At 33.6% G+C, this 13,061-nt stretch overlaps 1 protein-coding gene across 3 annotated transcripts in view; it reads right to left on the bottom strand.

The window, feature by feature from the left end:
• The window catches only part of CSMD1 (CUB and Sushi multiple domains 1), a 1,051,612-nt gene that overhangs the window by 183,186 nt on the left and 855,365 nt on the right, over window positions 1–13,061 (bottom strand). For all 3 annotated transcript variants that reach the window (XM_031504428.3, XM_021551131.3, XM_085576363.1), the window contains one exon: window positions 2,601–2,792. In XM_031504428.3, coding sequence (XP_031360288.2) covers window positions 2,601–2,792 — 192 coding nt within the window. The remainder of the gene's footprint in view (window positions 1–2,600; window positions 2,793–13,061) is intronic.

The following is a 13,061-nucleotide window of genomic DNA, read 5'->3' on the forward strand; positions in this document are numbered from 1 at the left end:
ATTGACATACTTGATTTAAAATTCTGAAAAGGCTTATTTAGGAAAAGAATATGTCATAAAATTTGGGAAGATGACTCATGTATTTAATATACTTTTTAAAAGTCCATTTTAGGAGAAAACCAAAAGTAAACTTTCAGAAATTATTATAAAAATATTTCAAAAAATTTATATTCCAATATGCATAAATGAGCATACTGTAAAATCAGCACCTCAAGGAATATACTATATAAACACTTGTAATATAACTAATAGAAGTGACTTCAACGTTACTGGAAGCTTCTAGAGGAGGAATTAAAGGAATTCACTGGCTTTCTTCATTAAGGTTTAGAAGATAGAAAAAATGAGAATGAACGCTAAGACCAGTATAACAGTTTATTACTAAAAATTAGTAAGTGTAGAATTTGTGGAATATATCTATGTATATGCTTGATTATTTTGGGAATGAGACTGAAATAACAGTGAATACAATGAAGAATATGTCACCAAGGAGAACAGCAAATATCAAAAGCTTATCTAGTCTATGGGCAAAAATTATGCATCTCCACAAACAAAGATTTTAAGAAATGTTTATAAGAAAGGAAGTGATGTTTGGAACTTCATGACAACTTCAGAAGAAGTAAGAAAAATTGATTATTCTATTGATTGAGGGACATAATTTCACTTAGAGATGAAATAAGATTCTCAAGAAATTCTGCAAAAATTATTTCAAAAATTTGGAAATAAAATACAGAAAACAAATCTAGTAATGCAAGGTACAAAATCAAAGTACAATGAAAAAAAGAAGAAGAAAATAGGGTAAAAATCTTGAGTGAAATATAGAATCTTAAAAGAATATTGATATAAAGAAATTGGAAATACAGGTTTAAATAAGTGACTAGAAGGAGCATTACATGGTAAAATTACACACAAATAATAAAAATAAAGTCAGCGTGAAAAAACAAACATATTGTTCAAAAAGTATTTTGAAGGAGGACCATGAAATATGCTCTACTGGAGCAAAGATGGCAATTTTCTTTAGATTGGCTTAATCCTGGGTTCCCTAGCTTCCTCCAGGTCAGATTGGAATATACAGCGCTTTTTTTTTTAATTACTACTATTTATATTGTTATATATTTGAAATTTCAGCATCTCACATATATAGATTAGAAGAAAAATCATCATACCAAGAAAAGAAAATAGGTAACGGTTTGATTTATTCACCTAATAGACTTGAAACCAACAAGTATTTTAGAGCTGATTCTAAAACTTGATAGTGAACATAGGCACAAAAAAAATATTGCAGAAAGTGACCTTAGAGAAATTACTTCATTTAAATTACATGGAGAAATAGGCAAAGGTAGGACTAATTATGGGTCTTCTATACAAAAGGGCAAACTTGGAGGAAAAGGAAGCCAATTAAACTGAAGACCATGAAGACTTGAATGCATAAAGAGTCTGGAAAAGTCTTTAAATCAAAACGGGATACTTGGTTTTACCTTCTCATACATATAGAAGAAAACTTACAGATAAAATTCTAGAATCAAATGGGGAAAATAACCTCTACCAAGACAGCAGAAATGCTGTTCACTGATGTTTTTCTGGCACTTGCTTTCAGCTTAAGCTGTTTGAAAGGAAGGGAGCTTGTTCTTTTGTAGACTGCAGGTCTGTGAATGTGTTCAGCAGGAAAGAGGTCCTGGAATGGAGAATGTAGCCCCCAAAATGGGAGAAAGTCAACAAGCAAAGTTCCTGCAGGTGAGGAGAGTGCTGAAAGCAGTTGGTGACCTGCCAGCAGGCAGCAGAGGGAAAAACTATCAGAAGACACACAGAAGGAAAGACTCATGGGAACTCCATGTGGAAATTGAAGTCAGGAAGTCATTGGCAAATGCTGGACTGGAAAGCAAAACTAGAGGATGCAAACTGCCAGGTAAAGGTACAATGGATAACAGCTATACTGGTGTTCAGTTATTCTGCATGTTGGCTAGTAATTCTCTGATTAACATCTACGTTGGCTGTAATGAAACAAAGGTTTAGGCACTTGATATTTCCAGGGAAGGTCTACCTCAAGTCTCTGGCAGATGGGGTTTCTTAGCACAGCAACAAGGATTCCAGAGCACACAGATTAAAAAAAAAATTCAGCAACGTGTAACGAAACTTAGAAATAAAGTTCATAGGAATGACATGCTGAAAAAGTAGCTGATGAAAATAAACAAGGAAAAAAGCTCACAACCTTATTTGCTTTATGATGGGGCTTTCTTAGTTTATAAAGTGTTTAGATAGTACCACTGCCTGTGATCGTATACCAGACTCAGTGACCCAAGGCTTCATCGGAACCAAAGTAGTCTTCCATCAAAGGCTGCTCTATAGAAAAAAGTGTTTTCCAGTAGTTTCATAATCATTAATGGCAAGCTACCTATTTTAGAGAAGTAAAACTTCCATATCCATATTCAATTTTTACTTGAAATTTAAAATATATTTGCACCATTATCAACTCATGAAATATACAAGGACAGATTATTTTTTAAAACTATTATTAACCATTATTTTTATTATTTTAAAAAAACAACGTTTTTTTTTTAACCACCAGACCAGTCATACCAGAACACAGTCACAATTCATATTACCTATGCAAGTAGGCAAAGGTTTGTCCCAAACTCTTCTATCTCCACTTAAGCACGTCATAATACTACTACCATGCATTGTATAGCCAGGATTACAGCTGTATAAAATGACAGTGTCTATAAAATGTCCTTCATCTCGTATCTTGTAACCATAATTTGGTATGCCAGGATCTTCACACTTTACTAGGTCAAAACCTGCAAACAGAAATAGGGAAAGAAAAAAAGACATGAAGACATAAATACCAAATAAAATATAATACCAATGAATCTTATTCTGATGCAAATTATATTCTCATGATTCAATGACATTAGATGTATTCAGAGTGACCAAAGATAAATGGTATATAATTTGGATAAATCAGAAACTGAAAGACTAGGAACTAATTATTAACTTGATATTTAATTATGACATTTGCGTATTGAAGAAAGCATCTTATCTATCTTATTCTAAAATAGATTGGTGAGAATCTAATTTATTTATACCACTTCTATATTTCAATCTTTTTTATTCAGTGGGAATGAAATGTGGATCCTGGTTTTGACACTAAGTAGCTGCTTCACCTCCTCACCTCATCTCCATAATGATGTCAAGAGACCACAGTGGTAACTCAGGAGGCATATGCAAGTGCTACTTCATCCATACTAGTCTCAAGATAGCATGGCTTCAGTTTCATCCATGCTGAAAGGAAGCATTCCTACACTAATTTTCAATTTGCATTCTTCTTTCTGGCCTGTTAACGTGCTAAATGGGATAAATACCTCCCTCTGTGATCCATGGAATGAGCAGATCTGCTCTGAGCGCCTACAAATCTTTCCACATTTTATGCATTACTCTCTTCATTGTCTTCATACAGCATTACTAAAATGTAAAGATGCATTCTATAGCTCTTCTTTTACCTTCAGTTCCTATTCCTGGAATAATATAAAGAGTGGTTCCAAATTCAAACTTTTATTTCTAAATTCTTCTTCATAGTGGATTCTTCTTTATTACTGCCATGTCCCCAGACCAAAGAAGTAATTCTGACTCCATAAATATTTTCCATTTTGCTGTCCTTATTTTACTGAACAGCTTACATCAGTGGTTATGAATCAGGCTGTTGATCTTCAATTTTATATTTTCAGTGCATTCTCTACATGAGGTTGCTCAGGGAAGCTGTGGATATCCCTTCCCTGGAAATGTTCAAGGCCATGCTGATATGGCTTTGAACAACCTATTCTAGTAGAAGGTGTCCTTGCCCATGTATAAGGCCCCAAGAAATCTGATCTATGAGACTTTCAAAAGGGCTTACAGTTGTTCATATAATCTAAGTTAGATGCATGGGAGAAATACTAACAAGATACCCAAGAGGTCAAAATAACAAAAAAAGCTTTTACTGGCACCTTTAGAAAATCAGAGAACTTTGGCAAAAAGTTTAGAGCAGCACTCAATCAACATGAAACAAACACTTCTCAAAGCACTCACTTGGCCCATTCAACCTAGCAAACTCCAAGCCTCATCAATTTTAAGTTTCTCAAAACATTACTCAAATCCCAAGATGAGGTAATTAGGAGAGAAAAAGAAAGGCAAAAAAGGTGTAGAAAAGAACAAACATAGCCATCACTCCTGTTTCCAGTGGTGTTCAGATGATAGAGGTTCCAAAAAGAGGCAGGGTCAAATAAGCTTGCCTTGTGTCTGGCTTTAAGTACACTTTGACTTTTCCCAGGCCTTCCCCTGGTGGGGCTTGCAGTCATTTGGCCATTTAGAAGCTTGGTTAGGGGCTCCAGAGGCTCCAGAGGCAGATGGAGCATTGCTTCCAGTGTGTCAGGGATTGACAGCCGCTGCAGGCCTGGGATACAGGCTGGGGGAAGGGTGGGATGTAAGAGACAATTCATCACCTCACCAGAGCAAGACCCAGGCTGACCCCTGACACACACGCACACCTACACCCCCACACATCCACACACCCACCCACACCTCTGAATGCTTCAAACCAGTAATTCTTCCAGGCTCTCACACTGGCAGGAGGGTTGGAACTAGATGATCTTTAAGGTCCCTTCAAATCTAAATCATTCTATGATTCTGTGAGGTCCTTCACTTAGTAGTAAATAACATATCTATAGACAACCTTTAATTATTTTACAAATACCCAAACTTGAGTTGGTATCATGTTTTTCTTTTTGCCTTTTTCCTGGCAGTGAGATGAACCACAGCTGATAAAAACTGCAAGGAGTCTATGGAGCTTTTCTTCCTGTAGAGATGCAAAAGATATCCAACTGACATCACTGAAAACACAAAATACCTTTGCTTTCTTTGTTCATTATTTGGGCACAAAGGTTGGGATTTACCTGTTATAACACAGGATTCTGAAAATTAGCAGGCTAAGTTTGAAGTCTAGGCCACTTAATTCTCAGTAGAAAAATATAAATTTCTGGAAACCAATCTACCCCTTATATAGACTGGTGTTCAGATCAGTCAGCTCAATAAGCCCCTGAGGACATTGATTTTCTACCTTTATTTTTAACTGAGCCCATACTCTTTCTTTATAGCGTAGTCCAGAACAGAATCCTGTTCTATCACATAGACACTGCATCTCTCTCTGTGCTAATATCTAGAGAAACAACAGGCCTCAGGAACAATGACAATAGTCTGACCAAAGTCATGCACTCTTAAATTCAGTAATCCTTTAAAAGAGCATGGCTGGCTATAAGTCCCTTTCTGGGAAATCAGCTATCTGTCTACTGTATTATGCCTGAGATAGTTTGGGAAAGTCCTAGACTGAAGGCAGCAAAATAGAGGCAAGTTAGCATTTACTCTAACATTTTGTCAGTCTAAAGAATCACTTCCCCATATCATGCCCTGCCAATGCTTAGTTTCCTAGCAGAGCTGTAGTCTTCATATCAGATGGAGTTATCTATAATCACAGAGAGCACAAAGAGATTTAGCATTATTTCCTTGTGAAAAGATTGTTTCCATGTGAATATTTGCACATCCCTGCAATTTCTTTCTGTGGAAAAGGAAAAAAAAAAGAGCAGTAATTATTTTAACTGGCTCTCAGCAATTATTATATAAAGAGTCACATCTAAACAGTTCTGTCTTCTAGAGTTAAAAGTATCTTATGAAGTATGATTAATCACATCCTAAAGAAGAAAAAAGTAGATTGGATGGACTGGAGAATTCTAAAAAGGACTATTTCTCTTCACACACTATAGGGAACCAGGACAATTTGGTCATTCAGACAAGCTGAACTTCACAAGACACAGCTATATTTCATTATTTTAATCTTCTTATTAAACATACAGAGACATTTATGTAAAATCCTGAAAATGTAAGTTGTTTGATAGATAGTATTATATTTTACTGCTGATTTGACAGCATGAACCAGTGGAACACTATTTATCTGCCACTGCTCTTAGACAGTTTCTCATTCTTTATTAGTTGCAACATATAATTATCAAATGCAGTGGCATGTGATTGACAGATGAAACTCCCCTGAATAAAGAATTTACTCATGCCTCATGAAAAAAACTTTCCATAACACTGATATATAGTTAGAGAGATTCATTCTCCAATACCTTGTACCATAAAAAGAACATAAGGTTGTCAGGGAGAGGTAGTATCTTTTATATGATCAACAAAAAAATTTGGGTGAAATGAAATGAACTTTTGGATGAACCAGCCTTCCTAGTCTGTTATACAGCCATATTCACTAAAGAAGGTATCAATACTGGGATAAAACGACTGTTCTGACTTGCCATAATTTCATATACTCCAGTTAACATTCAGTTTTGCACACGGTGTAAACATACATGAAAGATGTGAAGAATTAAAGACATCACTTCATAAGCTTTAGAAATTTGAGAGAAGTCTGCTATAGGTTGCCTGCCTGCACTTTGTCTATTCTTGCTTGAAAGAGGACTGAGGAAGACAGAAGATATTATTTGGCTTTATTTTACTCTATTAATAGTTTGTATCATCATTGCAAGTCACTTATACCTTAAAGTAACCATAAATATAAAGGTATTTCACCTTCTTTGCTTTGTAGATATGTTCTCCAACTTTTTTTTTTTTTTTGCCTGTGAACATAATTTTTCACCTGTCTGTCCCAAGGTGAATTGCCTACTTCTTCAAGAGCCTCACACTCTACAGATATTCACTGTATTGCATTTTTTGTATCTGTAAACAAAAAAGTACCTCTGAAAATTATAAATAGGAAAACACAGCTTTGATAAAAACACTCTAGTACACACTGGCACATACAGGTATTTCTGATTCAGAAAGATGTTGATTTTTTACATAATTTTTAAATATTATTTTTAACATTTTTAAGTCTCTGTGAGCAACAGGAGAATTAGTTTTTTTCTGCCAGTTCATTATAAATCCAAATAAAATAATTATTTTGGGTAAAGTGTTAGATAAGATGATTGTAGAGAACACAATAAGTCACATAATAAGTCACTGTATTAAGTACCAGAATTTAATCTCCTATTTCACAAACAATAAATTAAAAAATAACATGGAAATAAAAATATACAACTGGAAGCAAAAATACAAAACCTAAATTTAAATAGCCTTGAGATACTAAACCCTTCAGTATTTGCTGGTTTATTAAGATTATTCAGACATTTCTATTAAAAAGAACACCTTGATTTTAATTACTAGGTATTGAAAAGTCATTAAAAGTTCAGCAGTAGTCTTAAATTTTAGGTTGTTTGCACAATATCATGCCTGTTATTTGCATTACAAACTTTTTGTATTTCAAGAATAATCCCTTCAAAAACCTCCAACAAACTAATTGTCCTAATTTATGCCTAAGTTTTAATATGACACTTTGAATACTCTTGAAAAAACTGTAAGAATTACAGTACATAATTTGCAGCCCTGTGTTCATTACATTCCTTCACCAGCAAGACAATCATTGTTTATCAGTAGACATATTAAAAATTGGGGTATTTCACATGTATGTAGGTGCTGTTCATCATGTGCAAACACAGCAGTATCTTGTCCTGCACTCTTCTTTCCCAGTTTCTTCCCCTTCCTCTCATACACAAAACCCAGAACTTTTACTTCCCTTTTTCCCTGATGCTCTTGTAAATCTGGAGCAATTTATCATAAAGGTTCACATTTTTGTAAAATATCATTGTTGCAACAGAACTTGAGTACTAAAGTAGATGCTATGAACTTTTACAACAGGGGAATATGGTCATGAATTTCACACAATCACAGTACTCAAGTTTACTTAATATTGCATCAAGCCAACGTCAGAGAAATTCTGCCAAGATTCTTACTGCTGAGAAAGATTATTGTACTGGCAAATTGCTGCCAATTATCTTATTCTTGAGTTTCATTATAGGATTTTCAGAACAATGAATTCCTAAAAGCATGTTAAATTAAAACCAAACCAGCCAGAATACATCTTGATGTTTGGCTGTAACCTCTTGGCACTATTCAGTGGTATTTACTCTGTCACATTTGATGTAAATAATCAGGAATATAGAAATACCAGTTGTCAGGGTAAAAATCATTGACATCTCTGTAAATATATGTAACTATTAATTACAACTTTTTTCAACTCAGTTTAATTATGATGGGTACTGTAGTACTAGCTACATTAGTAAGCAGTGCAGTATAATAGAAGTAAATCTGGGCAGCAAAGCAATGAAGCTGCAGATTTGATGCCCATACTATGTGCACTCATGTTTTTCTTTGGACTAGCTTTCCTGTCCATTAGTGGGTGGAATATGCTATGTTCATCCATGAAGCATAACTCTTGGTTCATCTTTAAGTTTGTACCCTCCAAAGCCTGTTGTTAATACAAAGAAGACAGTGTTCATTTTGTGTCTCCAGGAGAAATTTTCAGGGATTTTGTACTGCAGAGTGTACTTATTAAAGAAGTTGACATCATCCTGAGGTATCTACAAATGTTCCCTTCATTCACTTTGAAAGGAAGAATACCATTTACTTACTATATGTACGTGTGCATTTACACTGCATGTAAACTTACAGTGGCTATATAAAACATAAATAATCTAAACCAACTAGAAGAAGCTAAGAAATTTAGAAGAAGTAATAAGAAGAAGTACTAGAAGTACTAAGGCATTTTGAAACAATCACTCTAGATTGTTAGACAAAGCTAGACACATAAAAAGTACGCACCTAAAAAGGTGCATTAGCAACCTTTAGGTACTTGATTCCTAATTTGTGACTCTAACCTTGAGTTCAACACTAAGACATGTCTATGAATGGACAGAAGAAACAAAGACATTATGAACTGAGCTACGGTACTCATTCAATTTTTACTTCCTACACAAAGGTATGTTGATGCATGTTACATGAGGAGCAATTTAGCAGAAGATATAAGCACACTGTTACTAGTGATCAGAATATAAGCCAAGAAATTAGGTTGTAGGGCTTTATTTATTCTTTTTTTTTTTCTTTCCTAGTAAACCTTGTTCATATTTTGCAAAAAATATACTATGTCAATTAAAACTGCACTTATGGGGATGGAAGACAACAGTTTTAAAAAAGAGGAATAATGACAATAAAAGAAATGTAATATCACAGCTGTTAATATTGTGCTCCCATGATGCAATTTTTTTCAGCTGCTTTTGACATTTTAGCTTATTTACAGCTATGTTGAATTCATCATTGTTTGTCTTTATGCCATGCTGACTTTATGCCAAATCATATATAAAACTGCCATAAAAGCAAAAAATATGTACAAGTTTTTTTCTGTATGCACTCATTAATTTTACAGGAATTCAATCATGTGTTTGTGCCAGATTCAGATCAGATTTGCACCGCTGTGCATCCTGATGGTGCATCAATTCACTTTTAAGACTATGGTACCTTGGCTTCAGATATGATCCCAGAACACTGTAACTGCCAAATAAATATTTATTCTTGTAAATTCAAAAGCATGAACCTGTGCTGTAACTTCTGTTACCCTGAACTCTGCTACTTTGTAGTAAGAACTCTACATAAAAAGCTGCCAGACAAAACTGCAAAGATATTTTAAAAGAAATGCCAGCTGGGTTATTTTTAAAACTTTAGATGTCTTACCTAAAATCAACAGGATCTTAAAACATAAAATATATAGCACACAGGTGTAGATCAACAGTAGTAATAATCTTGTCTTGGAATAATAAGTTTAGACTCATATAATTTCCTGATAGTATTACTGTTTGTTAAAGAAGAAGAAATACTATTACAACAAAGATATCATTAATTGCTAAGAAAATTTCATCAGATAAACCATGAGGGATTAATTGTTTTGAAGACAAAAAGGGTTTTGCAGATTATAAATTAAACACCAAAGGGATACCAAATACTCTTTCATAATCTCTAATAATCTTATAATTTACTATAATGTAAGTATAGAGTGGGTGGGCTCTGCACATGCCCATTGTGAAAGGCACTGTCTTTTCTGCTTGCCATGAAAGACAGAACACACACATAATGTATAATCTATATTCAGCTTCCTAAAGTGATGAGATGAAAGATTTCATCAGTGATGACTTCAAAAGAAGGACAAGTGCATTCAAAAATCCTATTTCAGTAGACACAAGGAAATACTAACATGTCTTATTATAAAATAAAGGTACTATGAAAACACTGGAAACACCAGTAACTCTTCAAGAATTGCCTAAATCTGAAGTCATTTAAGCTCATAAATGTAGTCTATATGCTTAACACAAAATCTTTTTGAACTATTAAAGAGTAATTAAAAGTATGAAATGGTACTTGAGTTAACATTCAGAGCATAGAATGGATTTCTAACTGCATGTAAAGTCAGCAAATACTCATTCTGCAGTTGCTGCATCTTAAACATCCATAACATAGCCTATTTAATTAAATCTTTGCAATTCAAAAATAAAGTTCTTGGAGTTTTCATTCTATCTTGGAGCTACTTATGTGCAACTCTGTCCTGAAACCTACAGCTGTAGGAAAAAAAAAAAACCAAAGAAAAAACCATGTACTGAAAAAATGGCCAATAACAAAATCTCTACATAATTAGAATGATAGAAAAATCTATAGAAAGAAGTGTGTTTGGATAATGTGGCTATAGTGAGGTATCAGAAACTACTGCTTTGTATCCTTTGGAAACAGAAATGCACTTAATTTCTCAAAAGCTTTGCAATCAATTGGCAATTAATTTTGGCTATTTAAATGAAACAGTCATTCAATGGATAATACTTTCTAATAGGAATTTCAGCAATTCTTAACATGAGCAACATGTAAAAAATTTATTTAAACCTTCAAAATATGTAAAATAGAGATCTTAGGACATGTTATCAATAACAAGTCTTTTGAACATAAAATGAAAATATTTTTCTGTAATTTTCTCTTGTTATAAATATGTTATAAAAAGTTCTAAGTCCTTTCCCCACCCATTTCAAACCAGGTTCTTTGTGTCCATGTATCTTACTCAATCATTTTGTTCTCCCTTTCTCAGCTACAGTGTCCCCATATACAAATAAAAAATTGCAGATTTAAGAAGCAAGTTAAATATGGGTAGACAGGTAGCAGAATACAGTTTTTTTTTTTATTTTATTGAAAGACAATACATAAATAATAATGCTTAAAAGAGATGGGTATGCAAATATATGTGCCTGTAGCAAGATGACTGCAGTGCATATATAGAAAGCATACAAATAATCTTTGCAATCAGCAAGCAAGTGAATAATTAATAAATTATAATTTATACTACATATAAGAAGCAGGGATTAAAGGTGACATTCCATGTGTATTTAAGAACTCAAACTTCAAGTATCTATGGAAAGATATCTTCAGGATCTCCATGTCTACACTCTCTTTTATAATCAGTGGGGACATGGCTGATACAGCGACTACTTAAAAATATTCTGCAGGTGATTTATTAGAAGAGGCTGGTCTTATCCCTTTTCTAGGAGAGGGGACAGAAAAGCAGAAGAAATAAGATGAAGACACATTTTTTCTCCCTGTGTTATATAGTGTAAGATACTTTGACTAAACACATACCAAACACTTAAGTGTTTGCAAATTCATTCATTTCCTCACAGTCTTTTCTAAAACACCCATCCTTAGAGGAATGAAGTCACCACAAATGTAAAGGATGGATTAAAAATGGAAAAAAACATTGTAAAAGCTTATAAAAAGCAGTATGGCACAAACAGGACTGAAAATTAAAAGAACCCCTTCATCTCCAATTGTGTTGGTTCCTTCACACACTGACGGGTGAACCACATGCACACATCACCTGTTATTCTGGTGAGTGGTGTTGTGCCCAAAACTGAAAATTAACTTCTCAATACACTGTGGTGAAGAACTGAGTAACAGGAATTCACATTCTTGTCTACCTTTCATCATTCTGTTTAAAGCAAGTCTTCCCATCTAGAAACTTTTTGGAAATAGAAGGAATAGAAAGAAATAGGTTTATAGCATTCATAGTCTTGTCTTTACATGCATCCATAATTCTGCCTGTATATCATATACACATTGTTTTGGCAGGGTAATTTTAACATACCTAAAATCTTGAAGGAATAATCTTAGTTTTATTCTGAAATAGCTTTCTTTATGTTTTAAACAATTATGAACATTAAAAACACAGTTTAGCTGACTGCAAAAAAATCTGCTTCCTATTTATTGTTAATCTTCAGTTTTAAAATATGACTAGGTTTGAGTGCAACAATCTTAATTTGTTGAAATTTACACAGTTCCTTAATATAATAAAAGGAATAGAGAAAAACTCACATTCTTCATTTAAACTGTTAAAATCTTTACAAAGTACTTCTAGATTTTTCTTGAAAATTTATTCTATTAGAAAGGGAAAAAACAGTCAGTGAGAAGAAAGTTAAGATCAAACTTTGATCTCAGAGTCTCCTAGAAGTTATTTGAAATGTCCAACATTATATATTATATATTATTATATGCTATATATTATATTATTATACACTATACTTTATAGAGTATATATCTATGATATTCTAATTTTGCATAAGAGTATTAGAATAATATTTTCATGTTTGTGTAGCTTAAATGTTATAATTAAACTGCTATAGTTAATAGTTCCATAAATTAAACAGCAAATCACCAGTAATGTACCTAACAGATCTTACATTTGAATTGCAGCAAGAAGGAGCTTGCAAGGATTACTCCATCATCATAGGTTTCTAGGTCCTGATCATCTGACTTAAGAAACTGCTTATCAGCCTCCCTTTCCAACAGATAGGGTTGAGCCAATAATTCTAAATGGGAAACAATAACTTTTCATTCAACATGAGGCTAACCTAGGCAAGAAGGCTGGGGTAAAGAACAATAGGTTATTGGTAGTTGTGTTCAAGTATTCTAAGTTTTCAGGCAGGAATTCTTGCTCATGGGAAAATTCTAGTAATTATAGCAGTGGGAATAAATAAACAGTAACTCTAGTGTCCACTCATCTAAAACTTGAAAAAGAGGAAATGATTCACTGCAAATAAACAGGAGTCTTTTTATGAAAAACAGAGGAA

Source organism: Lonchura striata, chromosome 3, assembly GCF_050655825.1.
Source record: "Lonchura striata isolate lonStrDom1 chromosome 3, ASM5065582v1, whole genome shotgun sequence".
Taxonomy (NCBI): domain Eukaryota; kingdom Metazoa; phylum Chordata; class Aves; order Passeriformes; family Estrildidae; genus Lonchura; species Lonchura striata.